The sequence below is a fragment of the Nannospalax galili genome, unplaced genomic scaffold (genome assembly GCF_000622305.1).
Source record: "Nannospalax galili isolate Female #2095 unplaced genomic scaffold, S.galili_v1.0 scaffold178, whole genome shotgun sequence".
NCBI lineage: Eukaryota > Metazoa > Chordata > Mammalia > Rodentia > Spalacidae > Nannospalax > Nannospalax galili.
Genome location: NW_008341757.1, coordinates 1,524,594 through 1,540,747, shown reverse-complemented (window position 1 = coordinate 1,540,747; position 16,154 = coordinate 1,524,594). Strand labels below are relative to the sequence as shown.

The window sequence follows — 16,154 nt, the reverse complement described above, 5'->3', positions numbered from 1 at the left end:
TGATCCCTTACATCTACACGTGATCACCTTACATCTACACATGATCCCCTTACACCTACACGTGATCCCCTTACATCTACACGTGATCCCCTTATATCATCTACACGTGATCCCCTTACACCTACATGTGATCCCCTTACATCTACACGCGATCCCCTTACATCTACACGTGATCCCCTTACATCTACACGTGATCCCCTTACACCTACACGTGATCCCCTTACACCTACACGTGATCCCTTACATCTACACGTGATCACCTTACATCTACACATGATCCCCTTACACTTACACATGATCCCTTACATCTACACGTGATCCCCTTACACCTACACGTGATCCCCTTACATCTACACGTGATCCCCTTACACCTACATGTGATCCCCTTACACCTACACGTGATCCCCTTACATCTACACGTGATCCCCTCTATGATACACGTGATCCCTTACATCTACATGTGATCCCCTTACATCTACACGTGATCCCCTTACATCTACACGTGATCCCCTTACATCTACACGTGATCCCCTTACATCTACACGTGATCCCCTCTATGAGCTGGTCAGTCCACACTCCAGACAACCACCACCTAAACTCATGTCCTTTATTATTTGTGCTCTTTGGAAATATAATATAAAAAAAGAAATAAAGATAAATGCCTTCACTTTGTGGCCCTTTAAATGGACTACTATTGAATCAAAAATATTATCCAGTTAACTGCATCAGCCATCTTTTCAGCATTGGGGCGTAGGTCACCCTGGTCACCATGATAGATCCAAACACTAACTTCCCCCAGGAAACACCAGAAACCAAACCAGAACAACAACACATGTTCATCAGCAATCACTCTCCTGGAACAAAGAAGAGGAGTAGCTCTGAGCATCAATCTGATTGTCACCTTGATGAAATTTAGAATCACCATGGAAACAGGCTTCTTGGTGTATCTAGGAAGTTGTATCCAGGAAGTTATAACCAAGCCAGCATCCTACTTTCCTTTATGTTGGTAGGATAAAATACTCTGACAAAAGCATTTTAAGGGAGAAAGTGTTTGTCTGGCTTACAGTTCCAGGGTAGTCTTTTAGAGAGGAGTCACGGTGGCCGGAGGCTGAAAACGTTCCTCACACCCAGTCAAGAGCAGAGACAGAATGCATGCATGCCTGCTTATGCTCAACCCCTCCCTACACACAACTGTCCAGGATCCACTACCTAGGGAATGGTGTCCCCCAGTGGATTGGGTCTTCCACAGTCAGTCAAGACAATCCCCCACAGGTATGCCCGTAGGACAACCTCATTGCAACTCTCCCAGGAGTTTCTAGATTGTGGTGTACTACAGTTAAAACTAACCATCACAGTCAGGAAGACCCATGCTGAATGTGAGTGACAACATCACACAGGTTGGGGTCCAGGACTGAAAAAAAAAAAAGGAGAAAGCAAGCTGAGTACTAGCTTTCCTCTCTCTCTGCTTCCTGACTGTGGACACAGTGTGACCAGCTGCCTAACGCTCCCGCCACCATAACTCCCCACTGTGATGAGCTGCACCCTTGAAGTATGAGCTGAAATAATCCCTTTCTCCCTTAAATTGTTTTTGTGGGGTAGTTTGTCGCGGCAATGTGTAAAAGAATTAATACAGTGGCTGATTCAGAGTCATCCTAACTATGACTTTTTAAAAAAATGTCCAGTGTGAATAAAAAGCATCCAGGCATCCCTACAACGGAGAAAGTGAACATTTAATGACAGCAAATAAAGCTCTCTTCAGGACATGGGGTTTCTGGAAGTTTCAGTTACTGAGTTTTAAGAAGACACTAAAGTACCGGAGGTCAAAGAGAGACGAAATTAATCTCTGTGAGAACACTCAAATTATTTGGAAATGAACTTTCTAGGATGTTTTCATCTACCAATTTTTATGGCCTGGATTCTATGACTCGTGAGCTTCCTTCCATGGAGAAATCCAACATTCTGCATTTGGGAAATACATTGATTTGGGATGCATGCTCTTCCAAATTCGGCTAAGTTTAAACACATTGATAAGGAAATACTTCTACAATTTTGATGATTTTTTTCCAATGATAGCTTCTATGACCACCTTAAGAAACAAATGTCAGAGCTGGAGAGATAGTTCAGCAGTTAAGAGCACTGGCTACTCTTGCAGAGGACCCATGTTCGGTTCCCAGCACCCACATGGAGGCTAACCACTGCCCATAACTCCAGTTCCAGGGTATCTAACACCCTCTTCTGGTCTCCACAAGCATTGCGAGACACAGGTAAACTTACACACATGCAGACAAAGCATTCATACAAATAAATTAAATAAATGAATAAAATTAAAAAATAAGTGTCAACATTTTGTAAGCAGTCAAGACTTATTCCAGCATTAAGCATCATTTTACAAAAGGAAGTTTCCCAAACTAAAATCACAGAGGTATAACTCTATCAGTCTTTTTTCTGAGTTTCATAATGCCTCCTCGTAAATATAAATTATAACTAAAAGGATTCTCAATAGTTGACATTTCCCTAGATGGGCTGATAATCCAAAATGGCAAACGAGCCAAAACTATTTGTTTTGGGAGCACACTTGATACTTGAATAAGACAGCATCTCATGTTCTTGAATATAAAATAGATTGGCACTTGAGGGATAGTTCACTAACATACTGCCTTCCCATTCAGATGCTGTGGGGTAGGCTGATGGATGGCTGTGTTATCCCACTCTCTAAAGCCATTGTCTGTAGCCTACAGTTTCCAAGGTAATAAGGAGTTGGGTATTTTGTTTGAAATGTTGCCAGACTAGGCACCACACCTAGGGAGCGTACAGAATGTCAAAACCTCCTGCCACCCAGTACAACAGTACCAAGGAGAATTTGGCCCAGATGCCTGCAAATAACACACAGCAAAACTTGCTGAACATCTGCCTATGACTTGGGGAGGGGTCCCTCCAGCTGGGGTCAGCAGGTGACTTGGGGAGGGGTCCCCCCAGCTGGGGTCAGCAGGTGACTTGGGGAGGGGTCCCCCCAGCTGGGGTCAGCAGGTGACTTGGGGAGGGGTCCTTCACAAGGATTAGCATCCAGTTTTGCAGCACTTACTCCTCTTTCCTGAAAAGCTCCTCCTCCGATTCGGTCAGGCGCTGCTTCAGCGCGGCGATCATTTCCACCGCCACATCCACCTGTCTGTTGAGGGCTCGCTCCCTTCTCTGAACCTCCTGCTTTTTCTGGGTCAGCTGCACAAAGGCTGCCCGAACTTCCAACAGTTCAGCCGTCTTCCGGGCCAACTCTTTGCTGAGTTTATCAATTCTCCTCTCAATGGTTCTGTCCACAGCCTCCACCATGCGGTTGAACTTTTCTCGGACGTGGGCCTCGAAAGCAGCTTTGGGGTCCGAGGTGGGGAGTCCAGGGCTCGACCGGGGAGCATCCAGCGAGTCTGCCCGAATGTCCACGGCAGTGTAGGTCTGCACATAAGACACCGGCCTCTCTGCCACAACCTCAAATGGCTTCCGGTCCTTGGCGAGTTCATGGGAGATGCTGTACAAGTTAACATAGCTGGGCTTCTGCTTGGTCACCTTCGCGTGGCCCCTCAGTTTTCCCCGTTTCAGGAGTTCTGAGGAACTGACCAGCTCTGTGTCTTTGAGAGGTGGCAAGAGGCTGCATTTTGTCAGGAGGGTTCTCTCCTCATAGCTGTGACTGAATTCCAGATGGGCCCTCAAGGACGACAAGCTTCTAAATCTGGTATGGTCTCCACACCTCGGGCAGCGGAGTGGCAGGCACACAGCGACATTCTCCAAGGACTCCTGCCAGGGATATCTGCTTTCCTCAAATGCCTTCTGTTGCATCACTCTGAAAGTCCTAAGAGGAGGGAAGAGAACCGAAGTTTACATGACTGTCTAAATACATGCTACTGTAGGCAAATGACAGGTGACTCTCCCTGATGGCGGTGGCTTTTTGTCTCTAATTAGCTTTTTATAATTAGCATCCAAAGCAATGGATTTCATTATGGCATTTTCGTGCAAAGGTGTTTTTGGTCCTCTCCTCACTTCCTCTTTTTTCTTCCTCCCCTCAACACCCACCTCAATCAAATGAACCCTATCACTCCCCACCCAACCTCGACTTATTTTAAGATATCCTTTTCCACTATCATGGCCTGCTTTCTAGTTTTATGACTGACACCCACACAAACGCACATGTGTCCACATATATAAAATTAAAATCCAAGCCTCATTTGAGAGAAAAAGTGACATCTGTCTTTCTGGGTTTCACTTATTTCTCTTAATGTAATTTCCAGATCTGTTCATTTTCCTGCAAAGGTCATGATTCATTTTTCTAAACAGCTAAATAAAACTCCCATTTTGCACCTCTACCAATTTCCTGTTTCTCTGTTTGTCGATGGACATCTAGGCTGATTCCAATTCTTAGCCATTGGGAACCATGCAGCAATAAACACAGATAGTTGTGCAAGCATCTCCAGTGGGATGTGGGGTTCTTTGGGCATACGTCCAGGAGAGGAGGAGCTGGGTCATATGATAGCTCTATTGTTAGTTTTTTGAGAAATCTCCATAGGGATTTCCACAGTGACAGCACTGGTTTAGCTTCTTGGTTTTAAGCAGTTATTGTACATAATATTTAATGTTGACTTTTATGTTGAACTTAAACCTACAACCCCTAAGCCAAATGCAGCTACATCCACCCTCTTGAATAGCATCTGCTGCTGCTGTGGCACAGCACTGTCAGAGCTGAGAACTGCAGATGGAGTACAGAGGCAAAAGCGTTATTACTTTGCCTTTACAGAAAACACATGTCGACTCCTCCTAGGGCAACAAAGGTGGTGGCACTCCTTTGCAGCTGAGCAAAGACGCAAAGTACTACTGAACCCCAGGTCAGAAGAAAGTGGCCCCGAAGTCAAACTCACGTTCCTTGCCCTTCTGAATTTAGCATACTACATGCAAAATGTGCCCCACACAAATGTAAAACTAAGGAAGAGGCACGTGAATGGTCAAGACAGATCCTAAAAGTGCAATCCTTGTCAAGTTTGGGAAAGACGGTTCAAGCTAGACACAGTAGCCTTGACCATACCATCAGCTGAAAAATTTTCAAACTGAGATTTTTGCCTTTAACATTTTTTTGTTCTTAAATATGTTACTACCTTTATTTTTGTGCATGTTAGTGTGTGGAGGTCAGAAGACAACTTGTGGGAGTTGGTTTTCTCCTTCCACCATGTGGGTCCCAGGGATTGAATTCAGGTCATCAAGCTTGGGGAGGAGGGGGCAAGTACCTTGACCCACTGAGGCATTTCAGGGCCCAAGCTTTTAATATTTTTAGTTACTGGTGTGATGACATAAAGTGTTAACATAATAAAAATGATCTAGTACCCAGTGCTACTGAAATATGGAGACTCAATGTGTCAAATTTTGACATAAGCAGGGCCTCGGACAAGATGTGGACAACAGAACATTCTGGGTGGCCTTGGCTCTTGTCTTTTACATGCCAACTTCGAGAGGTGGCCAATGTTTGAACAAGGTACATGTTAGAATAACTCCTCCAATAACAGCAAGTTCTGGTTTCCCTGTACAAATTTATCATCTTTGCCCTAGCAACAGATGACTGTTAAGATTCTGCAAGCAGGGTATCCATTTCATCCAAGAAAGGTAACCCGGGCTCTGGGCCCCACACTGAAGGCGCCCTGATAGCGTCTTACGGTGAAGTCTGTATTGCACCCCCAACTGCCTCAAAAAGCAGATGGGCATGGTTCTCAGCGACCAGGCAGAGATGGGCATGGTTCTTAGAGACCAGGCAGACAGTTTCCAGGGAAGGGAACTTCTTCCTGTACTACACTGGGATGTTTAACCCGCTGGTTTTCTGGGGCGACAAGGTGCAAAGCCTGGCCCAGCCCAGGGCTTAGACTCTGCCAAGGGGTGCAGGGATGGGAAGCCGGGATTCTGCAGCGGTGGTGGGAACGAGTGGCCTCTGTGCATGGGGAGCTGGGATAACCACGCACTCTCAGCACTCAGGCTCCCACCCGCCCGGCGGAAACCCAGTGCACAGGGTCAGCAGAAAAGCTCCCATTTCCTGTGGCAGCGCTGGGCAGGCGGGTCACCCCCTCCCCAGGGTCCCCTCGGGCCGGGGACACCGGCGCACGCCGCCAGCCGAGCCCACTTACCCGACTTGTTGCTGCCGCTGCAGCCGCTGGTGCTGATGCTGCGGGAGCCGAGCGGGCGGTTTTCAGCAGAGCCGTAAATCAGGCTGAGCCGGGCCGGCTCCCACCCGGGACGAGCGGAGAGCGGGGCGGAGCGTGGCCGGCCAGCGGGGGCGGCGCCCGGGGACTCGAGGCCGGAGCACCCGCCCCGGGCTGCCACCCCCAGGGTGTCACCCCAGCTGGGCCCTGCTGGCGGGAGACCGTGGGCCTTCCTGGATCCAGCTCGGGATTCCGCTGACATCACATCACGGGGAGGGATGCAGGATGGTTCCCCCCGGGAAGGATGCTGACGGTCCTCCCGGGAGGGAGGCGGGGACGCGTGCCAGCCTGGCCCGCGCTGCGCGTGCTGCAGACTTGGCGGACGCTTTGCAATTCCAAGGGCGGGGATGGGGGCTGGAAAGTGGGCGCGAGGATGAAGCGTGTGGCTGGCAAGCGGGAAGGCCCAGGTGTTTGTGTTAAAACTTCATCCAAGCACACTGGCAAGGAGGTACCCAAATGACTAAGCGGAGTCTCCTGCAGCCCTTCAAGGGAGTGTCCTGGGGCTAAGTTAAAGAGGCTGAGCTGAACCTAGTACTGTGTAGGAGTTAACAGTTAAAGCAACAGCCTGAGCCCTCTTGACCCTGAGCCCCCTTAAACCCCTCCTGACCAGAAAGGGAAGAGTTCTCCTTCTGGAAGTGTCTTATGTTTCCGTTTGTTGGGGTGTGGTGGTGGAGGGGGGGTTCACCTGTTTTAAGACAGTCTCAGGATAAAGTTATCGTTGGGTTTCATAGTCTTCAGGGATCTGTTTTCAGAGGCAAATTATTCATCTCAATTCATGAATTCAGACATCTCAGTGACATCTTTGCTGGTTTGGGAGTTTTTATTATTCTGTTTGTTGACCAATGAATTTCAAATCAATGAAATTAAGTTCAAACTCTGGACTCAGAGTTGATTCAAATCTGGTCCTGTGACTCAAATCCCGGCCCTTAGACCTGCGTCCAGACTTTTCTGTGCCATGGATGTCCTCATGGATGAACTGAGGCAGTTGGGATCCATGTCCCAACGTATCAGGAAGGATCCTGGCTCAGACCAACACCGAGGCAATCAGCTGCCGCTGCCAATCTTATTTCATCATTATTTGTTGTTTGATAAGGATTCTGCATGCCTATAACACTCAGAAAAGCAAGTCGGTTGTGGTGTCCCACACCTTTAATCCCAGCACTCAGGTAGCAAAGGCAGGTAGTTCTCTGTGAGTTTGAGGCCAGCCTGGTCTACATAGTGAGTTACAGGCTAGCTAGAGCTACACAGTGAGACCCTATCTTAACAAAAAGTAATATAAAAATAAATTGAAAAACAAAAGAAGAGCTGAGAGATGTCTCAGTGGTTAAGAGCTCATAATACTGCTCTTGCAGAGGAACCAGATTGGGTCCATCTGTCCGTCCGTCCGTTCTCCTCCCCCCCACCATCTGTAAATCTGTAACTGCAGTTCCAGGGGGTCTGATGCCATCTTTTGGCCTCCACAGGCTCCTGCATTCATGTGGTACACATACCCAGGCCCATACACATACACATAAAATAATACATCTTTAGAAATTATAATTTAAAAAGAAAGGGAAGTAATTAATATACAGTCACTTTCACAAAATGGATGTTGACACCTGTACTGGGCAAGTTATGTTTGAAAACTGAGAGGGAATGGGGGAACTTGGGAGGAGTTGGTGGGGCACTGGGGGGATGGAAATAATACAAAGACAGTGTTCTGAGAGAAACTCACTAAAAGAGAAAAATAAAAATAAAATACAGGTGTCTTGAAACAGTAAGAAAATCCAAAGCTTCTGCAAATCCATTTACTGAAATATGTTGATTACATTTGCCAAAAGGCCATCCCACAAAGTTGAAACACTGGCCTACTAAGGTTTGATAAGTACCCCAGATAAAAAGCCTGTAGGGGAGTCTAGGGTCAGAATCCTGATGTTTTTAGCATGCCAGCTGTGAACTGTGTGCATCATCATCCCCTGGGTGGCAGGGCTTATAATTGGCCTTAAGATCAGAAGCAGTCCTTTGGAATTAGATAAGTCATTGTCCACCCAGAATGTCATATAATTATGAAAATCCATGGCTACCACTTCTCAAGGAAAGGACAAATGAACATGCTCTACATGGCCTTAAGGATCCACAACTATCATCTTCCACCTCAGTGATAGAGCTGATTACAGGACTGGGCCCATTCTTTCAACAGTGTTATGGTGTGCCTACTGTGTGCAAGGACAATTCCCTGGCATCATTTAAGCTTCAAAGTCAGAGCTGTAATGTGTTTTTAAAACCTCCACCAGCATAATCCACTAGAACGCTCTATTTCTGTTTCATTTCGTTGGCATGGCAACCACCAAGCAACACCATGGAAAGTTCCTTAAATGCCACAGTAGTCTGTCAGTCCAAGTAAATCTGCGGGAGTAGGCCATCCATCCATAAAGGCTGAAAATAGACATCTTTCTGAAAGGTGCCCCCACACCATACCTCTAGGAAGAGCAGTGCTCAGTGTTTGTGCTCTTTGGTGGGGTCTGAGGAGCCACACGAGAAAATGAGCTAAGATTCCATGTTGCAGACCTCTGAAGCTCTGTACTTAGGCAAAATGTAGACACCCAGGAGCTAACACCTGCTTCATCCCCAATTAGCTAGGCCAGTTTCTGTCTAAACAGGCAATATCCCTGGGCTGCAGGGTCCTCGACTGCAAAGCGCAAAACCTAGGATGGACTGATGGCTTCACGGTGCCACCATCCTCATAGCTGGTTGTATGTGGTTTGTCTCCATGAAAGCCTGGGTATAATGCCTGAGACATGCGTAACAGATGATCATGTTAGTGGTGGAGGACTTAGTCCTTAGACAATCTGGCAAAAATTACTAGACTTCGTCTCTTCTTGCTGTAACAAAAACAAGTATTCTCACATGCCAAGAATGGTTCTAAGTAGTTTGAATATAATATCCTACTTTGCATTCTTAACAAAGGTATTACAGATATCTTTATTTTGGAAATGACTCAGAGAGGTGAATAACTAACTGACTTTTACAAAGATGGTACCCCACATAACTACCATTTGAAACTGAGTTGCCGAAATTAAAAGCACATGTGGAGCTGGCTGTGGTGGCTCAGGCTTTTAATCCCAGCACTCAGGAAGCAGAGGCACTCCTCTGGGAGACTGAGGTCAGCCTGGTCTACATAGTGAGTTCCAGGCCAGCAGGGGCCACAGGAAAACTCTGAATAAAAAAAATTCACATGTGGGGCTAGAGAGATGGTTCAGTGGTTAAGAGCACTTTCTGCTCTTGCAGAGGACCTGAGTTCAATTCCCAGCACCCATTTTGGGCTGCTCACAACCACCTGTAGTTCTAGTTCCAGGGGATCCTACACTCTCTTCTGGCCTCTGTGGGCAACTGTACCCATGTACACACACACACACACACACACACACACACACACACATTTTTTAATTTAAAAAGAACCCACCTACCTAACAATTATTTTGTCAAATGTTTGATGCCTGAATCTGTGCTTAGCACCCCAAGGCCACTTGAAAAGTAATTGTTGGACATATGATACATGGCTGGTGTGCTAGAAAGTTCTCAGTGCCTGTTTTCACACATCTTCATGACCTTTTCTTTCTTGGTAGCTTATAGTATGAAGAAAAATCTTTGAGGCACCTTCCCTAAGCAAAATGGTTGTAGGAAAGCTAATGTGCATTGCTGTGGGATAAAATACAGCAAAAAGGATACAGTTAAAATACGGGGCTTGTTAAACAATGAGTTTGGATTGTACAGTGTGAAATAGTAACCATGGAACTAATGCTTTGTCAAAACAAAGCCTGCTTTCTAGGCTAAAATACATACGCAATTTTATTCCTATTCTAAGTGAAAATTACATTAGCTTTTAGAAGCAGAGAGGGAAAAGAGTATTTTGCTATAGGTAAGAGAAAAATGAACTTGAAAATAAATATACATAAGAAATACATAAACACATTAAAACCTGGTTAAACCCATAACAAAACAATGTATTATGAGTCATTTTTAGCATTATACTCCAATACAGACACCTGAATATTTAATTGGAACCCTTTTAACCCTTTATTGGCTAGAGATATATTTCTTGTGGTTAAAGAAACAAAAGACTCTCCTCTCTTACTCATCAGCACAGAACTGGTTTCTTTGATTATACTAAGAGATGTATTTTACTAGGCATCTCATGGCTAAGATTATAAAGTGAGTTAGAAGGATCATTTCTTCAGAATGTTGTTATGAACAGTGTTCTTCCACCTCTACACCTAGTCTAATTCCATTCTATTATTGTAAACCTTTTACTGGAAACTGATACATTTTCATGTCATTATTAGAAGTCCTAATGTTTTCGCAACTAGACACCCATGCAATCTGCAACCAGATCTTAAATAGAGCAGCTTCCTGGTGGTGCACATCTGTAGTCACAGCACTCTGGAGTAGGACGGTCATGAATTTGAAGTCAATCTGGGCTACAAAGCGAAAAGAGTCACGAGCCTCCAAACCCAGTTCCTGTGGTGCTAGGGTCAAACCCAGGGAGCGCATGTTAGGGAAATACTCTACCAACTGAGCTTCATCCCCAGCCTTGATGAGTCATGTTTACGACATCTTTAAAAATTGTTTTTGCATTTTCACATATGTATGTGTGTGCATGCATGTGTGTGTATGTGCCCATGTACATTCACACATTCCACAGCTCCCATCTGGAGGCCACGGACAACCTGTGGCAGTCAGTTGTGGCAGCACTGTAATGTCACAGTACAGTGATGCCTGAATAACAGCCTGACTCAGCATCCATTTTAACCAAGACTGGGTCCTGAACTGCTCTGAGAACCTTCTCCGTCAGACTTCTGGAAATGAGCTCTCAAACAAAGGCCTTGCTCTTTCATTATTGAAAACGCACATCCAGCATTAAATGGAGAAATGTCTTTATCAGAGAATTTACCATTCCTGACTCCTGCTGACCTAGAACAGCACACGCGAGCACAGATGTCAATCTAATCCCACCTGTTGTTTGCAATACAAATGAGACAATTCTCGTTGCTTCCAATGAATATCTACTGCTTGCAGTGCTTAATATGCATCACCAACACACACACACACACACACACACACACACACACACACACTCACATCTTGTTCTGAGCCAATATTATGTAGCAATTTCCTCCACAATAAAACCTTCCATCTTGGAGGCAAGCTGGGTAAACTACAGAATGTTCTAAAGGGAGGTAAACAACAGGGTGTTTTGAAGGGAGGTGAAACATTCTGTTCGAAGGGAGGCTCCCTAAACTGGGAAGTAACCAATTCAATAGCTTCAGGAAGTCCCTGAAATTGACCTGGTTCACTAGGCCACTCCCTCCCTGGCATATAAAAGCCCTAAGGATTGCTGAGACACGCTCTCAGACCAGCTGGGCTGTCTGGAAGAGGCAGAAACAAGCAAAGCTTCCTAGAACAGAGCCAGACCAAGCTGCCTTGGGAGGCACAGACCAACTGAGCCACCTGGAAAAGACACTCTCCAACTTGTGAGTCCCAGGCTTCCAGCTTTTGTGAACTGTCACCCATGCTGGCTTGGGCTTTTGGTTGGCATCTGTTTTTGAGTCATTTCTGCTCCTGTAAGTAACCCCATTACCCATATTCCTGTAAGTAAATCCAATAGAACTCATTGGTTCACAAAATTGGATTTGGTGATATCCTTACCTTGGTCTGTTGTTGATTCCCATGTGGGCTGAGTAGAGGTTTGATCACTTCTTCCCAGGAATAGTTGTCATAATATAACTGGCTGCTGAACAGGACCAACAGAACCAAAGATGGGTTGGGAAGGGCTGATTGCATGGTCCTGGCTATGGGATATAAGGCATATGTCCTAGCTTGTTTTCTAGTGCTGTGATAAAACCCTGACCAAAACCAACAGTCCATCATCAAGGGAAGCCAAGGCAGGACCTCAGGGCAGGAACCTGGAGCAGAGACCATGGAGAGCGCTGCTTACTGGCTTGCTCTCCTAACCCATGCTCAGCCTGCTTTCTTATATAATACAAACCACCTGCCCAGGGGTGGCACTGCCCACAATGGACTGGGCCCTCCACATAACTCAACATCCAAGAAAATGCCCCACAGACATGACCACAGGTCAGTCCAATGGAAGCAATTCTCGGGGTGAGGCTCCCTCTTCCCAGGTGTGTGAGGTTGACAACTGAAGCATCCAGTACAGCACACAAGTGAGGGTCAGCTGCCTGAGGGCGGAGCGTGAGGGGAATCCCACTTTGGCTACCTTTTCTTATGTGGTATGGGATAGTGTGCCTGTGTGCCTTCTTGTGTCTGTGGTTGCATGGTCCCTCTAGTGGGTGTTGAAGCATGCAACCAAGGCTGAGTCCTCTTCCCAGGAGAAAGTCTGGATGAGGATCTGCAGGAGAAGTCCCTATATGGGCATAGTGTGCATTTCTGTTTTATCAGTGGTTGCATGTGCCCTACAATGGGTACTGAGACATTCAACCAAGACCGAGCCCTCTTCTGGGTGAGGAATCAACAAGGGAAATCCCAGTGAGGCTGTCTTCCTCTATGTGGTATGGGTGGCATGCCTGCTTACTGATTTCAGTCTGGTGCATGAGTACAAAGATGCCCTTAAAACGTTAAAGGTTTAAAACTCGTTTTATGGGCTGGAGAGATGGCTTAACAGTTAAGACCACTGGCTGCTCTTGCAGAGGATCTGGGTTTGGTTCCCAGCAACCACCTAGCAGATAACAACTATCCTTAACCCCAGTTCCAGGAGATCTGATGTTCTCCTCTGGCCTCCACGGGTACTGCACAACATGGGTGCTCTTGCATACATGCAGGTATAACACTCATATGCAGAAAAAAAAGATAAATTTAAAAATTAAATAAAACTAGTTTTATGGTTCATAAAAAATAACATGTAAGGGACGAAAGTGCCACCAGGCTGCCACACAGGTTGTATGGCTACTTCTATATATAGTTCAAAAAATGTGTCTAAGATCAAGATTCCACTCAGTGGAAATTTTGTTGTGTAAGAAAGGAGATAAAAATGTTGCCATACTGTTTCCTTCAGTTAACAAGAAAGAAGAAAAAAAAATACAAGTTAAATCTATGCTAAAATTTTTTTTAAAAACTTGGAATTCACAGAAAAAGTCAAATAGTAAAGAGAGAAAAATAAGGTTTAAAATGATAACTAAAGATTGAAGAAAATGGTCTTTGGTGCCCAGTTAACTGGGCCTAATAAGAATCCTTTCATTCAAGAGTTAAAAAAATGTATCAGGGACCTCAAGACTGGGATAGAGATTTAGTGGCTCTGGTGAATCCCACGGTACGGCATGATCTTTGTAAAATAAGTGTTAGCAAAACTGAATGACTTAGACTAGCTTATAAACTGGGTTTGTAATGTGCTAAAACAAAAGGTGCAAGTGATTTGTACTTCACCCCCTGATGCGGAGGACAGAAGTCTCCAGGGATGGGACTTTTCAAAGACACAGCTCTAAAGGAGTGGCCAAGGGCACCTGCAGGTGAGGACCATGTAGAGTGAAGGAAAACCCCATAGTAACTTTCAGATAGAGTTTCTCTTAATGTTAAAAGTATTTGAGAGTAGATGGGTGCTAAAAGCAGATGTTCCTCAGTTTCTGGTGGCCCCCAAGAGTATGAGGCAATGGCCATCAGTTAGTAATAAACATGGATATGTTTGACCAAGAGGTAGGCAGCTGTCTCCTCTAAGTAAACCGTGTACGTTTCCATCCTAGGCACAGAAATTGTTCATCCTGCCAAGGAGATGGGTGCAGAAATAAATAGCCAAGGCAACAGGTACGGGCATAGCCAATGTGCAGGTACAGGCATAGCCTAAGGGATGGGTGACTGTTCTCCCACTGGCCCTCAGACTAAGTAGCTAGAACCTACTCCTTCAAGTTTATTGGAGGTAGGAAATGCACAGAGGCCTTACCAAAGTACTCCAAGAAAAAAAAACCAGATAATTTATATCAACAAATAAAATCTTTTATGCAACATTAGACTTTGCTAATGGTTTACTTTAGAATCTCCTTAGTTGCAAACTTCTGAGATCACCTGATACTTTCTTGGACCAGACGACAGACTTTCATAGTGCTTCACCAAGGTTATCTTCATAACCCACTATTCATTATGGGTTGATGGTGCAAGACTTTAAATTGTCAAACTTCCTGTCCTCTGTATAAAGGTTTTGTTATATATAGAACACATAATACCAACCCTTAAACGTTTTTACAGATTTAGAGACTCATTTGAGAGATATACAAGTACGCCTAGAAAACAAGATAAATCCATAAACAAGGATAACTTTACGAGTTAAAACAAATGTCCCCAAAGACCATAGGGTTGTTGAAAATCTCAGTGCTAGGGATAAGTTACCTCCCTAGAAGTTGTTGGCCATAGAGGCCCTATTGGCCCCTAAAACAATAAAAGCTATTGACATTGCTGTTGGATGCATTTCAGAACTGGATGGTAAGACCCTACTGCTGAAGACATCATAAGCTTTGGTTACAGGACTTGGAGAAATAAGACTAGAACTGAACAAAAAGTGTCCCTTCCCTGTGGTTTAGTGCTTGTAGTGCCAGAAAGTACTGTTAAGGTTTCTGGGGAGAATCATGCCCCAAGTCCTACTCAGCTGTGGATTCTGCATCACGGTGGAGATACCAGGCAAAATATGGACGCTAGTTCAATGGTTGCACAAATGGTTATAGATAAAACCAACTTTCAGTGTCATGCAGTGCCCTCGGAGGTCAGAAGAGGGCATTGTATCCACTGGAACTGGAGTTATGGACAATTGTTGGCCACCATGTGGGTGCTGGGAACCAAACCCAGGTCCTCTTCAAGAGCAGCCAGTGCTCTTAACCACTGAGCCAGCTCACCAGCCCCATAATGAGTCCTCCTCTTCATGGCAATAAACCCTTTAACAATTTTACCTCTTTTCCAGCACACGGTTTGGGAGGCAACATTAAGCTTCCTAGTTCAACGTTCTTTCCAAGGTGCTCATTTTTTAATTTTTTTCTGCTCCTCTTGTTTCTTTTCATTGCAGACCTACATAAGAGTTATCAGTAATGACCATTCCACACACTAAATGTCATGCTGACTTAAAATTTCCTCTGCAGCAGGCAGATCTCTGTGAGTTCAAGGCCAGCCTGGTCTACATAGTGAGTTCCAGGACAGCTGGGGCTACAGGGAGACCCTGTCTAAAAAAAAAAAAAAAAAAAAAAAAAAAAAAAAAAACTTCCTCTGCAATAGAAATGAGTCCACTACTTTTTAATTTAGTCTTAGTTAAGTTCTTAGAACATAGGCAGAAGGCAGTCAGATTCTTTGCCAAAATATTACATGAATTGCTTCCAGCCTTGTTGCTAATAAAATCCTTGCTTCCCTCTGAAAATCTGTGATCTTGGCTATACAGTGTGCTCTTCAGTGGGATGGTCTTCTGAGCTCCTATTAGAACAAGCCCTGCTTATACCACAAAACTGCTTTTCTAGTTCAAAGTTCAAAAGTTTTCCATATTTTTCCAAAAAGCAATGTGGGCAGGTGCTTTACAGCAATACCCCACTTCTTGGTATCAATTTCTGTATTAGTCTTGTGTGACACTATTCCAGGGAGATGTGAAGAAACATCTACTTACTCCAGATAGGAAACCAATGATAGACCAAAGTAAGGATACCACCAAAGTCCAACTTGGTGAACCAATGAGTTTTACTGGGGTACTTACAGGTACCATGATGGGAGAACTAATTAACTATGACCTCAGAATAACTTTGTTCTATGTAGTATGTGAGTAGGTCCTAACAAATATACTTGACAAGAACTTTAAATACTCATAATTAAAAGTATGCTTGTTAATATACATAGAAGTAATGGAACTTTGGAAGCTTCTGCTTGTACTAAAAACACAGCTCAGGCTAAGAAAACTCAAGGCAGATCGCCACAAAA

General features: G+C 44.8%; 1 protein-coding gene across 1 annotated transcript in view; it reads right to left on the bottom strand.

Annotated features, from left to right (window-relative positions):
- The window catches only part of Znf365 (zinc finger protein 365), a 26,033-nt gene extending 19,744 nt beyond the window's left edge, over positions 1-6,289 (bottom strand). The window contains exons 1-2 of the mRNA XM_008837301.3: positions 6,147-6,289; positions 3,083-3,838 (exon numbers count right to left, since the gene is read on the bottom strand). Coding sequence (XP_008835523.1) covers positions 3,083-3,825 — 743 coding nt within the window. The 5' untranslated portion in view covers positions 3,826-3,838; positions 6,147-6,289. The remainder of the gene's footprint in view (positions 1-3,082; positions 3,839-6,146) is intronic.
- Positions 6,290-16,154: the final 9,865 nt, after the last annotated feature.